The sequence below is a fragment of the Eretmochelys imbricata genome, chromosome 5 (genome assembly GCF_965152235.1).
Source record: "Eretmochelys imbricata isolate rEreImb1 chromosome 5, rEreImb1.hap1, whole genome shotgun sequence".
NCBI classification, from domain to species: domain Eukaryota; kingdom Metazoa; phylum Chordata; order Testudines; family Cheloniidae; genus Eretmochelys; species Eretmochelys imbricata.
The window spans coordinates 131643999-131660189 of NC_135576.1; the positions used below are offsets into that span (position 1 = coordinate 131643999).

Consider the following 16191-nt stretch of genomic DNA (forward strand, 5'->3'; position numbering starts at 1 on the left):
ACAAGTACCAGTATGTTTCACATCACTGGGAGATCTCCAGTCGCAGTGTCAGAATTTAACTAACCTGCAGGGAGCGGTCAGCTCCATCTCGGCAACAATTCGTTTCTCGTCACTGCAGCTAGCATTTACTATGCTGCAGTGCTTGTCCAGTTCCTTTTCCCACTGCAAGGAGAAAGGTCACAGGTGACTTGAGATGAAAGTCAGGTGCCAATGAGAGAGGACAGAAGGGGAGGAGATGTGCAATAAATCAGAGAGTCCCACTCCCACCCCTTTAAAAAAAAAAAAGAGGTGCTTCAATGGCTAGATGATAAATTAACAAGGCAAAGCAAACGAGGAGCCAAGACACCTCCCACAATCTGTACAGAAACAACAAAATATACAATAGAAAATGTCATTACCACCCCATTCAGGCAGATGCATTGGTTTGTTTTTGTCAATGACAGGTTAGCAAAGGAAACTTTTGACCAATGGTATTTTGCTGCATGGCTGTTTCTACAGCTGTCTCATGCAGTCTAAGTGACCTTCTGCTTGATGCTGGGTGTTTCTGGCCTGTAGTCCTTCCTCTCAGAGATGTTTCGCTTCACCTTGACACTAACAGGAGACTCCTGATTTAACGAGGGACTCGAATGGGATTTCTTCAGTCCTGGCCCATCATTTTCTCCACTGCTCAGAAGCTCCTTCCCCCCTTCTTTCAGTAGGGCAACATAAATCTCATAGCGGATTTTCTGGAAAAGGAACAAAGGAATGGATCAGCCTGGATGAACTTCTCTGGGCTGTGATAGGCAGGAGGTCCACCTGGATCATCAGACTGGCCCCTTGAAATCTAGGAGTCTAATATGTATGTGAACAATGGTGGCTAATAATAATTACACCACACAGAAAATGTCTGAGCCAGCCAGAGCCCAGGGATGCTGTACGATTGCCAACGTTTATTCCTCAACCATGCAAATCTTTGCTCTGTACCTAATGGCCCTCGGCCAATAAGAGCACAAGGAGACTTACATAACTGATGGTTGGCAGTTTCTGAATAGCCATACAGGGCATGCTGAGCTGTACCTTCCTGAAGTAGAGCAAAACCCTGCTGCACAAGTAGCCCTGATTAAAGAAAACAGGAACACTCACGCAGCAGGGCATTACTCAGCATGCGTACACACGACAGTCCAAAGCAGTGGTTTTCAACCTTTCTTCATTTGCAGACCCCTAAAATAATTTTGAATGGAGTTGCGGACCCCTTTGGGAATCTTAGACGTAGTCTGTGGACCCCCCCAGGGGGCTGCGGACCATAGGCTGAAAACCACTGGTCCAAAGGGACTGCGAAAATCCTTCTGCTCAGGTTTGCCACTGTCCTCAGAGCTCCCCAAACTTCTGTGGCCACAACCAACCTGGCCACCGCAGGTTCTGCTCCCTCTGTCCCAGCCCGTGTGACCCTAGATATTAAAACACTGGATCACACAGCATGCACAGTATCACACAGGGATTCTCTATGCTGGGCTCTCCCATGGAGAGTGGGCGGGTGGGCTGAACATCTGCCTTCTACAGGGCAGCTCGACTCCGCTTTGCCTCCAAGAGGCTATTCTGCAAGTCCAGTGTTCGGAAAACAGGATGGGGAAACACAACCTGATCGCCTGAGGTCGACCGGGCTCTGCTCCCTGATCAGGCACCAATTTGTTCCATAATTGGACGAGTGCGTTTCCCTTGGTTACTGGGCAATTCTTGCTTTGCAAGTCACAACCATACAGCACCTCACACAATGCCACAACAATCAACAGGCATGAATAAGAATTTGCCTGCAAGGGTTTAGCAAAGTTAGCCAGTACGGCTGGTGATGGGAAAGGGGCAATCCATCCCTCAGCAGCCATTAATGTCAGTGTAGGAATGGGAATTAAGGTGATCACAGCGGATGGCGGGGGGGGGAGGAACCCCATGCTTCTACTGATTATTAATCCATTTTTCAAAGTAATAAAAGAGTCTCTAAGTTATTATGTTCCTGACTGAGCCCAAATGTTTAAAGAGAATTCTCTCCATTTATAATAAAATAATAATATTCAAGCAATAATAATAATTATTTGAATGCAAAATAGTAAAAAGTGTTGGGAACGGCTTAGAAGAGGACAGAAGAAGGTGGGAGAACGTGACCAGGTTTCCCAAAAGTCCTTTGAGAAACAAAATCTTACTGAGAATGATCACAAGAGAAATCTGTTTAAAAATGAAATGAGGAAAAAAACAGCCTGAACAGTTCCATATCGGGAGGTCCAGCACAGCACTGCAGAGACAAGAAAGAGGTATCTATCGCCTGTCACTCCAACAAGGGGAACCAATTAACAGAATTCTGAGGATGTGCCATGCTTCACTGCATAATGAATGGACAGGTTGGCAAGAGCAGGAAATAGTTATTCCTGCAAGGGCTGGCTCATCATCACATTTATCAATGAGCAGAACTGCATTCGTTCCGTGTGTTTCAAATGATTAAAATAAACACAAACCTAAGCCAATGGTAACAACAGAAATAAAACCCTGGGCTGGATTCCTGCCTCAATTTAAGCCGATGGGAGTTTTGCCATTGACTTCCACTGCTGCTGTCTGTCCTCAGCCTCAGTTTAAGCAATGTACAAATAAAGGCTTTCTTTAAAGTTAGACTGTAAACTTGCTCTCTTTTACACCAATGAGAAGCCATATGGGGCCAGACCCTCAGCTGATGGAAATAACATGACTTGTTAAAAAAACCACCCTAGGAAGCCTCATCAAGAAAATAAGAATGTTAAAGTTGCAAAGGAAAATACTTAAAAGTCTAAAATGCCCATACAACCTAATCTCTGCCCCCTTGCGCATATGGATTACAGGAGAGTCTTCAGTGAGACAGTCACACAGCACAGCCCGTGCCTCCTCTGATGAGCATACACTGCCTCACGCAAAGCCAAAGATGGCTCAGTACACAGCAGAAGGGAGAAACTGCTTTGTTAGCAGTACTGTTTTTTGCAGAGAGCAAGACCAGAGGAAGCACAGGTAGCTGAAGGAAAAGAAATGACAAGAGCTTACGAGAAGGGGAAATCTGGCCTTCTCCCTCCCTTTGGGAACCGTGCCATTTCCTTTGGGTGAGTCAGGCCTTTTTTCACTAAGTTTCTGTGTTTTCCTTTCCCTTCTCCTGCTGCTTTCAGTGGCCTGATCTGCAGGCTTGGCTTGAGAGCACCCCCTACATTCTCGCCCCTACCTCAGCAAGGTCAGTCACTCAATCACAATTGCTCCTCCAGGCTTTGCTCCAAATGATGGAAAAACCGGAGGAAAATTTCAATTGCTGGTATTTCACAGCTATCATACGCTTTCTACAGCCAACCTTCAATTTTATGCATTCTGTGAAATCTGTGACAAGCGTGAAAATAGCCCAGCCTCACATATTAGCAGGTTAAAAACACCTTCTCTCCCACAGGGTGAAAGTAGGTGTAACCTCAGAGCTATTTACATAGGCACCTTCGGCAGCTTTCTTCAAACCTATTTGCTCTGCAGGATTCAATTTTCATTTGAGGTTCTCTCTAAGAAAGAGGACATTATTTGTTATTATCCCAGGGTAGCTGGTCCCTGTGGATAGACTAAACCCAGCTCCCTGAACCAGAGCCCAATCCAGCCAATTAAAAGAGGGCTGGACCACACCTGGGCCTATACAGGGCTGCTAGTAGGCAGCTGGAGAGGGAGGGCTGTAACAGGCAGAGCCTCAGAGGGGAAGTCACACTGGAGTGGAGCTAGCAAAGGGCTCAGGGGAGCGGCCCTGCGACTGCTGCTCCAGGAGGGGAGCAGAGCTGGCCAAGGCTGGGAAGCCTGCAGGAGCTGGAGGGCCAGAGACCCCTTGGAGGGGTGGCCCTAAAGCCTGTCACTGAGGATTGAGTTCAGACTGTGTTCTGCCTGTCTGACAACCTCTGTGGTGAAAATAAACCTCCTAGAAGAGCCGAGCGTGGCCGCGCATGGTTTGGAGATGGGGAGAAGCGACAGCCCTGGTGACCGTTATCTAAATGTGTGGTGTACCGATACACATGGCCATTTCTTTCCACGCTTCACTGCTAAAACTTGCTAAGGAAAACAGGCACAGAAAGAGGACAATATAAACTCCCCAAGCCAGAAACATAAAGGGGCATGATTCTCATGGCTGCAGTCTAACTTTCAACACCATATGCATTACCTGTGTTTTATCCTCTTCCCTCTCTGCTTTACCTGTGAGTCACCTGTGCACAGTGCCAGAGTTTTGATGGTGCAGTGGGTGCATGTGCACTGAGTGGACGGTACTACGTTTAGAATGTCTGTTTCTCCTCTGCTTCCTTCAGAATACACAAATGACTGATTATTACTATTATTTATATTACAGCAGCATCCAAAGGTCCCAACTAAGATTGGGGCCTCACTGAACTAGGCGCTCTGCCTGTCCAAGGGGGCTGATAAACTAAAGAGACAAAGGGAGGAAAGAAGGAAACATTATTATTCCTCATTGTACAGATGGGGAACTGAGGCACAGAGAGGCTAAGTGACTTGCCCGTGGTCACACAGGAAGTCTGTGTCAGAAGCAGGAACTGAATTCCAAACTCTTGAAACCCTCCTGCCTGATGAGGTAACAGGTGACTGCAGTCAAAACTCTCCAACTGTGTCAAATGTTTGTGCCATTTGTATCTGCGGGCGCAGGGGAACCTCAGAGTATAATGACCAACTTACACAGTTTTAATCATATTTGACATACTGACTGCTTGCCTAGGTCGAAGCTTTGACTTATCTTAAGTGTTAAGGAGAGGTAATGTGGTAGGGACAGTTTTGCGGATGTTTACTAGTAACAAAAAACAAAAAGCCCCGTTTGCACCATTGATAATACAGGCATACTATTACTGTCTTTATTGGCTTAGTAAATACTAGAGTATTGTTATTCCTTTTCTTAGTTCTATGAGGAGTTCTGTAATTTCCAGAGCTTTTCTCCAAGACAGATGCCTAGCCAATGTATTTAGTGCTGTATCCCATACATACCTCAAACTCCAGATAGTGGTCTTTCAGTTTGTAGTCATCTACTTCCTTGCCTTTAAGTTTCTTGTCCGGTGGGTAGGAACGATGCTCAGCTAGCTCGGTAGAGATTTGCTTCAGCTTAGCTTCATGTGATTTCAGCTGTTCATCCTTCAGAAACATATTAGTCATGTAAGTGTCAGACTCTCAAAGATTCAGTAAGTGAAAAAGAAGAAAAAGACCCGCCCGTACACTAAACAGCCACTTCTGGCAAGTAGCGTTTTTTTAAACATTTCATTTTATTTATCAGGTAAATTGTTAGGGCCAGCCAGATCTTCTAGGGCTTGGCTCCCAGCAGCTTCCTTGTAGGCATCCAGAAGAAATGGCCAGATTTTTTAAGGTACGCAGCACCCAGCACCTCCCCAAGGCAGAATCTACCACTCCTTCCCCAAGTGAGAACAATGGGAATTGCCAGCTGAAGAGCCCTGCTGAAAATCTGGCCATTCCACTTTACTAACCCCTGTGCCAAATTCAGCCAAGTCAGTGATGTTGTGCGGGGTACAAGTAAGGGCAGACTTGTCCTCACACTTAAGGTCATCGCAATTTGGAAGCAACTCTTGTGGAAAACAGGATTGGTACAATTGTCAGACCCCTCCCCTCTGTCATTCTGCCAGTATGTGCCTTCCAGTCTGTAGCAGCCAGTTGGTTAGAGCTATGCAAGGCACAGGCTCTCCTGGGAGGAGGATGTTCTGTCCTCTCCTGAAGGCTCATTTCCTTTTGTTAAACTTTACTCCACTGTGCAGTTGGAGGGGGCAAGGACTTGCTACTCTTTCTTTCTAGGCCATTTCCTTTGTCACAATCATCCCAAACCCACTCAACCATCTGGGCAGACAATGGCACTCTTCTGCAACTCCCAGTACTTGTTCGCTCTCCTTCAAAATATGCACTTCTTAGGTCCTGCCGGTCCTACAGAGCGGTGTTATTTCTGATCTTGGGTTGGACTGGGCTTTAAATTCAGCACTGCACTTTAATGTTATTCCTCAGCCCACTGAACTAGCACTGCAGGAATGAGCAGAAATGGTGAAATCTCATCTGTTTCTGACAACACAGGACCTGCTAGACTGGATCAGACCCAAAGTCCACCTAGTCCAGCAGTGGCCAACACCAGATGCACTGGAAGAAAGTGCAAGGACCCTGCAGAGAGAGACATCAGATCTCACCCTGATCTCTAACAGGTTGGCTTAAGCCCTGAAGCACGAGGTTTGATATCCGTTCCAAAAATATTTACCATTCATTATAACAGCCCAGGACATTCCTGATATCTATATAAGCCTCCAATCCCTTTTTTGCTCTAGCTAAATTCTTGGCCTCAACTTCCAGTGGCAGAGAGTTTCTCAGTCTAACCACACATGTGGAAGAAGCACAGCCTTTTATAGATTTGAATCTGCCACTTTTCAGTTTCACTGAACATTCCCTTGTTCAGGTGTTATGAGAAAGGGAGAACAGAAGCTCTTCATCTACCTTCTGTAGGCCAAATAATTAAATACTTTTATCACATCCCTGTTAGCAGCCAACTATAGGATGTAAACACGGGAGGTGAACTTGGTGAAACGACTTAGTACAATTATTTTTGTCTCGTCTCCTCCTTATCTCCCGTTTCTGTCAGGGTCTGACCCTGCTGCCACTGCTGCCAATGAAAATGACGACACTGATTTTACTCTGAGCAGGCGCAAATCCTTTGAAGCAAGTGCTGTCATGGTCGTCTTGATTCAGCTCACAAACTAACACGGAGACCAGAAAGAGTTGATCATTCACATTTCATCCTCTGCAGAATGAGAAACAGCCTGCTTACAACCTCTCCAGCTTGCAGATAAGAGCAGACAAGTTTTAGCTTGTCTTTGAATTTATCTGCTTTGAAAAAATAACAATCTTTTGCTATTAGCTCAAATAACTTCACTTATTCTGCTTCTCATGTCACCCTTTTACCAGTATGCAAACCACAGGGGTTTGTTGTTTTTTTTGTTATTCCTGATAAAATGGAAACAATGAAGCTAGGAAACGGTGTGCTAAATGGAATGCTATCTCAGCGCAGTGATCAGTGAAAGGATTTTTTTGATGGCTGTGGGTGAATTATTGAAACCTCAAGCCGTGGCAGAGCTGCAGTGAAAAAATGGCAAACAAGACACTAGTTTGTATTAACAGAAGGTGAAAACCCAGAACAAGACAAGTACTATTACTCTTGTTTAAGGCACTTGTTAGACTTCCACTAAAAATACAGCTTGAAGTGCTAATCTCCAGGCCACTGGAAGAATGATATTGTCAGAAGGTGGCTTTGAAGAATCTAGGTTATGAGGAACAGCTCTGAGAGCTAAGAAATTCTGAAGGCGAGTCAGTAAATGGTGATGATGGCATAAAGCCTTTCAAATTTAGGAAAAGAAGTAATGAAGTTCAGAGAGATTTCTTTCACAATGCTAGCAGTAGATAAAATACTCAGGATCGCTTCATTCCACAGATTAGATTCTGTCCTCTACTACTGTGGTACAAAAGGAACACAGAGGAGACTCACACATCCTACAGGGCATTCCCCCACTGGTGGAGAATCTGCGGGGGGCCAGAAGCCAGCCTAGCTAGCTGCATGCCAATCACCCTCACAGCTCCCATAGATGCACCAGGAGGGGGCCCAGAGCACATTGTTCTACAGCATGTGCATCTTAGAGCAGCTCTGAAGCTGCTCTAAAGTGACACTGGATGATGAACCGGCCTCTGGCTGGCCCCAGGGACAATAAGCCAGGAAGGTGGCTCATGGCCCACTTTTCTCATCCAACTAAGCCCAAAGGGTAATAAATGCATGGGATAAGATTTCAGGGAAGTCCGTGGGCACAAAGAAAATACCTAAATTCAAGAAACACCTAAGGCAGTGGTTCTTAAACTTTTGTACTGGTGACCCCTTTCACATAGCAAGCCTCTGAGTGCAACCCCCCCTTATAAATTAAAAACACTTTTTAATATATTTAACACTATTATAAATGCTGGAGGAAAAGTGGAGTTTGGGGTGGAGGCTGACAGCTTGAAAACCCCCATGTAATAACCTCATGACCTCCTGAGGTGTCCCAACCCCCAGTTTGAGAACCCCTGACCTAAGATTTGTTTCAGGAGGAGGAGGCTGAAGACTCTCAAATAAATTAAATCTTACAGGGTCAAGGAGTATAGGCATAAAGTTGTGCTCTTGTGCCTGGAATGTCTTACATTCCTAGCCACACCCAGAAGACAAGGACTTTCTATCTGATGTGTAAATGAGCCTAAGGGCTTGGCTACACTTGCAAGTTAGAGCGCACTAAAGAAGCCCCGGGCACCCTAACTCCTGATGTGTCCACACTGGCAAGGCACATAGAGCGCCCGGACTCTGCAGCTGGAGCACTCCTGATAATCCACCTCCATGAGAAGCACAGAGCTTGTTGCACCCTGGCTGAAATGCCCGGGTGTCAGTGTGAACGAGGTATTGCATTATTGCGCTCTGATCGGCCTCCAGAAATGTCCCATAATCCCCTTAAATCAAGTGGCAACTCTTGTCATTGTTTTGGAATCGGCTGTAGGAATGCAGACAGCCAGCTGCTTATCTGCTCCGGGACAAAGCAAACCATTACTGTGGAATGCTGCTGTTGTGAGTGTGTGTGACGGGGGTGTGTGTGTGTGTGTGTGTGTGTGTGTCTTACAAGACAGCATGCTGACACACTCTTGGCCCCCCCAAAACCCACTCTCTCTCCCCCCACATACACACAACACACTCCCTGTTACACTCCACCCCCCATTTGAAAAGCACGGTGCAGCCACTTGCACACTGGGATAGATACCACAATGCACTGCTCTTTGTGGCATTGCAAGAGCTGTTAATGTGGCCACGCCAGTGCACTTGCAGCTGACAGTGTAAAAACATGGCAGCGTTCTCCCTGCTGCGGTCTCTGAAGGCTGGTTTAACTCCCAGCGCTCTACATCTGCAAGAGTAGCCATGACCTAAGGCTATTGGTGATACCTCCCTTTCTTCAGAAGCACAAACAAATTACATCAAGTCTCCATCCCCTCCCCACCTTTAACTCTGCAAATATTTCTGGTCCTAAGAAGCAAGTAGAGGTACACTCCTTTAGATGGAAGTGCTAGCAAGACTGTTTGCAGAGGAGCTTTACTACTGATAGCAACAAACCAACATAGCTTCAAGCTTTCAGAAGAACCTTCCAAGCTCATCTCCGGACAAAGGGAGATATGCTCTTTATGGTAACGGCTCACCTGAGATAACTTTGTTGTGGTGGCTGGCAGCAGTGGGCGACTGAACTTCTTCTGAGAGCCAATAGCAGCTGGAAAGGGTGGAGCAGAAGATATTGCTGCCACACGGTTGATTTTGTTGATCCATGCCTGCATTTCTTCTGGGCTCCTGTGGAAGACAGATGGAGAGCAATCAGAACATCGGTGACCTCAGCGTCTCCTCCCTCTTCCTCCTTGCTGTCAGCATAGGGACATATGAACTGCCATCTAGCTCAGTGTCCTACCTCCAGTAGTGACCAGTGTCAGAAGTCTCAGAGGGTGGCATACAGAGGAAGTTTCTTCCTAACCACTTCAGTTAGAGGTTGGCTTACGTCTGGAAACATCCATTTTGATGACAGGCAAAATGCTCTCACCCCTTAATTTGCTCATTTCTTCTTTACATCCTCAGTGGCTTCACTGAACCACAAACATGGCTGCACCATTAGCTTGATTGCTAATAACTTCCCTTCCACAATCAACTACTGAGCCACAGAATACACAAGCAGCGACTACTTCCCGATTAAATTTAACTTAAGGAATGGCCCTTGTCCAAGCTTCTACTTTGCCTACCCAAGACACAAAATCCTGCCTTCGACCTCACTTTTCCAATCCCTCTCCCCTACTTCTTACTGCAGAACGCAATTAATAACACAATTCTTTCTGCACTTCTCAACTAACCAGCCTCTGTAAAACACTGAGTTTACTGCCGCACCAAAGACCCACAGCAAAGAACTCCAAGACCTTCAATTAAATCTACTGCAGGCTATTAAAAACTGCATGGGCAGTACCACTGACTGAGGGCTTGATGGCCCTGGTGATGTAGAGAGGGGCCAAGCAAAGTATATCGGATGGTATAAAACCTGGGTTGGAGAAAATCATGTATATGCAAGATAGATGTGTCTGGTTTCCATCTCTTCCAACTGTAGTCCTGGTCCTGCAAAGACTTTCACGCATGCTTAACTTTAGGGACCGTGACTACTGCATAAAGCCAAGCTTAAATCTTTGCCAGATACAGATGGAAAGGTGTGAAAATCATCCTCAGAAGAACATAACCACTGTCAAACTAGGGCTCTCGGTGGGATCCTACCGGTACAGTTTTGTTTGAAATGGGACTATGTCAGCACGAACGAGGTAACTTTTAGAGTGCACCAGCAGGCTCTACACATGGCAGGCAGAGAGCAACACGGTAGAGTGCTTTTGATACCACACACCCCTAGTTCTTACTGCAGTGCTGCACAGTCAAGCCTTCAGCATGTGCTTCCTCTGGAGCAAGCTGTGGGATCATTAATGGTGTTCAATTTCTATACCATATCGTGGTTCAGCAGGAACATACTGCGGACAGCTGCAAATGGGCTGAGACTACACAAACAAATCACATCAAAATAATTTGGATTTTCAATGTTGAGTGCTACAAGTGGCAGGTAAATTGCTAGCAAGGGCATGCAAATACAAAGCCAGAATGCTTTGCTGTATTTCCTGCCTTTATTACTTGTGATTCAGCGGAGGCCCTCTAGGCCAGTGGTTCTCAAACTTTTTTTCTGGCGACCCAGTTGAAGAAAATTGTTGATGCCTGCGACCCAACGGAGCTGGGGCAGAGGGGTTTGAGGTGTGGGAGGGGCTCAGGGCTGGGGCAGAGGGTTGGGATGAAGGGGTGAAGGCTGCAGGGTGGGGCCGGGAATGAGGGGTTCAGGATGTAGGGGGGTTCTGGGCTGGGGCAGGGAATTGGGGTGTAGGAGGGGGGCAGGGCTCTGGGCGGGGGGGGGGGGGCAGGCCCTGAGGTAGGGTTGGGGATGAGGGGTTTGGGATGCAGGAAGGGGCTCTGGGTTTGAGGGGGGCTCATGGCTGGGGCAGGGGGTTGGGGAGCGGGCTTACCTCCAGCGGCTTCTGGTCAGTGGCACAGCTGGGGTGCAGAGACCGGCTTCCCACCTGTTCTGGCACTGTGGACCGCTTCGCCCCAGAAGCGGCCAGCAGCAGGTCCGGCTCCTAGGCAGAGGCGCGCAAGCATCTCTGTGTGGCTCTCACCTGCAGGCACCACCCCCCAGCTCCCATTGGCTGGAAACTGGCCAATGGAAGTGTGGAGCCAGTGGTTAGGGTGGAGGCAGTGCGCACAGCCCCGTGGTGTCCCCCCCGCCTAGGAGCTGGACCTGCTGCTGGCTGCTTCTGAGGCGCAGCACAGTGTCGGGACAAGTAGGAACTAGCCTACCTTAGTCGGGCAGCACCGCCGACGGGACTTTTAACGGCCTGGTCGGCAGTGCTGACCAGAGCTGCCGCGACCCAGTGTCTTACATTCCGTGACCCATTACTGGGTCACGACCCACAGTTTGAAAACCACTGACCTAGGCTATAAAATCCATCAGACAACCTACAGACTGGCTGATGTTCTATTTCGCTGCATATTCTAAGGCCTTGAACGTGTATTCTGATTCTTGCAGGCTGACTCCTGTGCCCTCATGAAGCCTTGCTGGCCTCCTGGGGACTCTGTGGGGTGCAGCAGTCTGCCCACGCAGATCTCACGGGATGATCGGGGCTCAAGCAGAACATGGATTTTTTTTTTGAGGCCAGAAGGGACCCTAAAATAATCTAATCTGATCTCCTGTCTAACACAGGCCATAGAATGTCATCCATTTACTCCTGAACTGAGCCCAGTACCTTGTGTTTGGCTAACATACCTTCCAGAAAGGCCTCCACTCTTGATCTGAAGAGATCAATAGATGGAGAATCCACCACTGCCTTCCCTTGGCAGTTTGTTCCAGTGGTTACTCACCCCTACTGCTACACATTTGTGCTAATTTCCCATTTGAACTTCATCTGGCTTTTACTTCCAGCCATTGCTTCTCATGTCTTTCTCTGATAGAGTAAAGAGCCCTTCAGTACTTGGTCTTTTCTCCCCATGAAGGTACTCTCACATCCTAATCAAGTTACCTCTTAATCACCTTTTTGATAAACTGAACAGACTGATCTCCGTTAGCGTCCCACTTAACCCTTTAAGTCATGAACTCACCCCTACCTTCCTGCCAGAGATTACAATCATACCCCTCTCCTCCCAATCCTTTTCTGCCCACAAACAAAACAGCCCTAGAAAAACTCGGAGTGAACGGAACATACTGGGCTTGGAAAAGCAGGACTCTCCAGTCAGCTGTTTTGAGCTTTAGGACGTTGGGCCTCTTCTCATAGTCTGTCGCCTTTGATGCCAATGCATGGTGCACGCTGACTGCATTTTTCAGATCCTCCTCAAACAAAATCTTTTCTGGTTTATATTCATCCTGCAGTAATTACAACGAAAAGACGGCACAAGTTATTTCAGGTTGTTCATCTCTTCCTTTAACCTAACACAGTCATGTTCCATGAAGAGCCATGAGTAATGATTATAAAAATATCAGTTGAACCTAATCTGTCCTATAAACATTTCCATTTTCGAGTTCTTAAAATGTTACCCTTTAAGATTCTTTAATATCTCAGCAAGGAAGTGAAGGAATTCCACCACCTTCCCGACAAGAAGAGGGAAGAACAGCAAGTGTCATGAAGAAGTTAAATATATCCTAGGGGGCTACATTCCTCAGTGTTCTTAAGTCATACCCCAGAAACTGATTTTGGATCTCACATGGTGTCGAACCAGTGTAAAATCAGAATCAATAAAAAAACCCAACACAATCTGAGACACAGCAGTGTTGTAAAGTGAAGCCGCGAAGACACTAGTCAACCAGGGGTTGTGCATACGTGTGCAACATGTGAAGGTAGCACAGCCAGCCAAAACCAGGGCATTCCAGAGGCGTGTCAAGGGACAAGTCACCTCCTGGCAATGCTGCACTGGTGTAAGTTTACACCAAGTTGCTTAAAGAGAAGTTGCAAATAGCACTTAACCTCTATCCATCCCTAACCTATGACCACATGATGTTGACCAAGCTTGATGTCAGATGTGTCTCGTTGGGACTCCTGGTGCTGAGCAGGGTGGAGCATAGCTGCCACATAATGGGGATCTAATGTTTCAGGGGGGAGAATAAGCTCTGGCCATGGGTGATCTGTCTCCGTGATTATCAGACACTACTGGGCAGACCTGCTCGAGGAACGACAATGCACGGTGCAGCAATGCTTTAAATGGAGGCCCCGCTTAAGGGAACTGACTCATTTGAGTGCCCTGCACTAGGTCAGGTCCTCAGCTGGTGTAAATCAGTGTAACTCCATGGAGCTGGCCAACTGAGCACGATTAAACCTACGTGGGAATTCTAAGGATATACACGCCACTCTGCAGTCAGAGCTGACTAAGTTGGTGCCAAGCCTGGAATTACAGGTTTCCTCGACTCACCACCTTGGCTAGTTCAGTGTCCACACATTGACTTGCTGAGTTAGGGTTTCATCAGGATTCCGCCAGGTGGCTCACGCAGCAGGACACAGCCTGCACCCGATCTTCACGCTGCGGGTGCAGTAAGCACACCACTCTCATGGGCTGACCATCTCTGACCTCCGAGTGCAGGACAGAGCTTTCCATCCCCCCCACCAGAGTCATGGAGTGGCTGTGCTGGTTTGCCCCCAGAGACGCCGATGATCCGGGTGGTTTTCTCAGACACAGGATCCATGCAATGGTGGGTCTGGTAGGTCATTATCACCATTTGCTGTCCAAAACCAATGCACTGGCCTGTAGACCTCCCCCTGCCTGTCATTTGCAAGAGTCGCTATGGTTCTGCTAAGACCTGCAATGGAGACAACAAGAGGGTAGGAGACTGGAGCAAAAGAACCCCTCTGAATCTAATCAAATGTGGCATAAGGAGTGTGCATGGTCCCATGGCAAGGAGAAAAGATGGAGATTGGCAATGCTCCATGGAGAGATGCAAGCTGGGATAAGCCTCAAGCCTGCAGTAGTCTGGCTCTAAAACGGTCACCAGATGTCAATGATTTGGCCAGCTACTGCCCTGTCTCGCACTTCCCCCACTTCTTGGGAGGGGGGATGATGATGGTAAGTCAACTCCAGCAGTATCTGACTCCCTCCAGTATCCCCCTCCCAAGGAGGCTTCACACCTGGACACGTACGGAGACAGAAGGATCCCTTCTTATCTACGGACCGAAGTCAAACACCCACGCGAATCCTATTGGTCAACTGGCAGCAATACCACTGATTTTGGGCCTCTATTAACTTCCCTGAAAGCCCTGGGAAGGGAACCATGGAATCTCTTAAAACAATTTTACTTTGTTACTCTCAGACAAAGTCTAGAGGCTTGTGATGGGCAATCAAACTTCCCTCACAAAAGCCCTCAGTCTGGTAGAGCTGATACGGGATGCTGAGACTTGGGCTGAAGGTCCCCAGTAGTTGGAGAACACCAGGCTACACATCTCCTTTAAACAGGCACAACACAATTCCCCTGAAGTTCCACTGTCTGAATCGAAGTCGGCTGGCTCAGACCCAAACCCAGTTACACTGAAGCAGCATGACAGAAGAATTTGGCAGGAGCTCTGGCCTCTCTATCCGCTGAAGTCATCCTTTAATGCAGTGTTCAGTCTCAGCGTCCTACTGAACTCATCTCTCCTTGGATTCCAGGTAGCCAGCCAGAACTGCCTGTTCCATTTCCAGCGGACTCGGGCTGGGCCTTCCTTAATCCATTTTTAGAGAACCCCAGCATGACATTTTGCTGGTTACCAGCAATTGTACAGTGGGTGGACGTCTTCACTGGCTATGCATGATCACTGTAAAACTCTTTTCTTCTGAGGACCCTGTAGGTCTCCAGGAGCAGCTACTTAGGTATGGGCTCTGTCCTTACGTCATTTATCGTCTCAGGTCAATTTTTTTATTTTTATTTTTTGCTAGTCGAAGAAAAGGGTCTGAGCAAATTTATACACAGAATATCCTATCCCATAGCATCACAAAGATACAGTGTAACATCACAAAAACAGTATCGCTGCAAACAAAACCCAATCCAAATACACCCGGGTGGCCTGCTTTACTGCACCATTTGTCAAGAAACCATTTTTTATTGCGTGAAAACCAGCTCAAGCTCACAGTCTTCTACACACGCATCCCATTTCAGGTCAGGCTAATGACGAGACATTGTGACAGTCTCCAGTTCCACTGACTTCCCGTCACATTAGAATGACAGAGGGCAGGAAATTAATCTGGGACTCAAGGCTTCCATGCACAGGACAGACGTTATAAGCTCGTCAAATTTCTGAGTTTATATAATCTTGGGAAGACGTATTTAGTTGGCTAATTGCAAGTGTTTCAGCAAAGCCCCTCTGGCAGCCTGGCTGCTCATTGATTCAGAAAGCATCTTTCTCAAATCACTCATTTAATAATGGAACAACAGGCAAGACAGCAGTTAGCACTGGCCCTGTTCCACTGAATATGTGGCCATAGGCTCTGATTCTGCTGATGCTTATACAAGTGTAAACTTGGAGTTACCCCGTCCTTTAGATACCCACTGTAATAGGTGTCTTTGAAAAAAGAAACATGGATAGCAAATCGTGTGAGAGCAGAATCAGGTCCATGTTGCCCTTTGGAAGATGATATATCTACCAGTTTTCAGAGTAGCAGCCGTGTTAGTCTGTATCCTCAAAAAGAAAAGGAGTACCTGTGGCACCTTATTTGTTAGTCTCTAAGGTGCCACAAGTACTCCTTTTCTTGATATATCTACCAGTTATTCTTACTGTGCATCTAGAGGTCACTGCTGAGATTGGGGCTCCATTGCGCTGTATAGAGATAGAGTATCCTTGAAGCGAACAGCTCACAATCATAGAATCATAGAATATCAGGGTTGGAAGGGACCCCTGAAGGTCATCTAGTCCAACCCCCTGCTCGAAGCAGGATCTCGACTGACAAAATGTGGGAGGGCTAAAAGAGGCACAGAGAAGGGACGTGACTTGCCCAAGATCATACATATGGCAGAGCAATGCAATTCTCAGAAGAGCTTCCACGGAAGCCAAGGTAGCTAGAGTTTTTCT

The 16191-nt window shown here is 47.1% G+C and overlaps 1 protein-coding gene across 2 annotated transcripts in view; it reads right to left on the reverse strand.

Annotated features, from left to right (window-relative positions):
• Positions 1-512: 512 nt before the first annotated feature.
• PSD3 (pleckstrin and Sec7 domain containing 3) overlaps positions 513-16191 on the reverse strand; it is a 105785-nt gene continuing 90106 nt past the window's right edge. For both annotated transcript variants that reach the window (XM_077816530.1, XM_077816531.1), the window contains 4 exons: positions 12370-12527; positions 9250-9394; positions 4996-5139; positions 513-725 (listed from right to left, as the gene is read on the reverse strand). In XM_077816530.1, the coding sequence (XP_077672656.1) occupies positions 513-725; positions 4996-5139; positions 9250-9394; positions 12370-12527 (660 nt within the window). The remainder of the gene's footprint in view (positions 726-4995; positions 5140-9249; positions 9395-12369; positions 12528-16191) is intronic.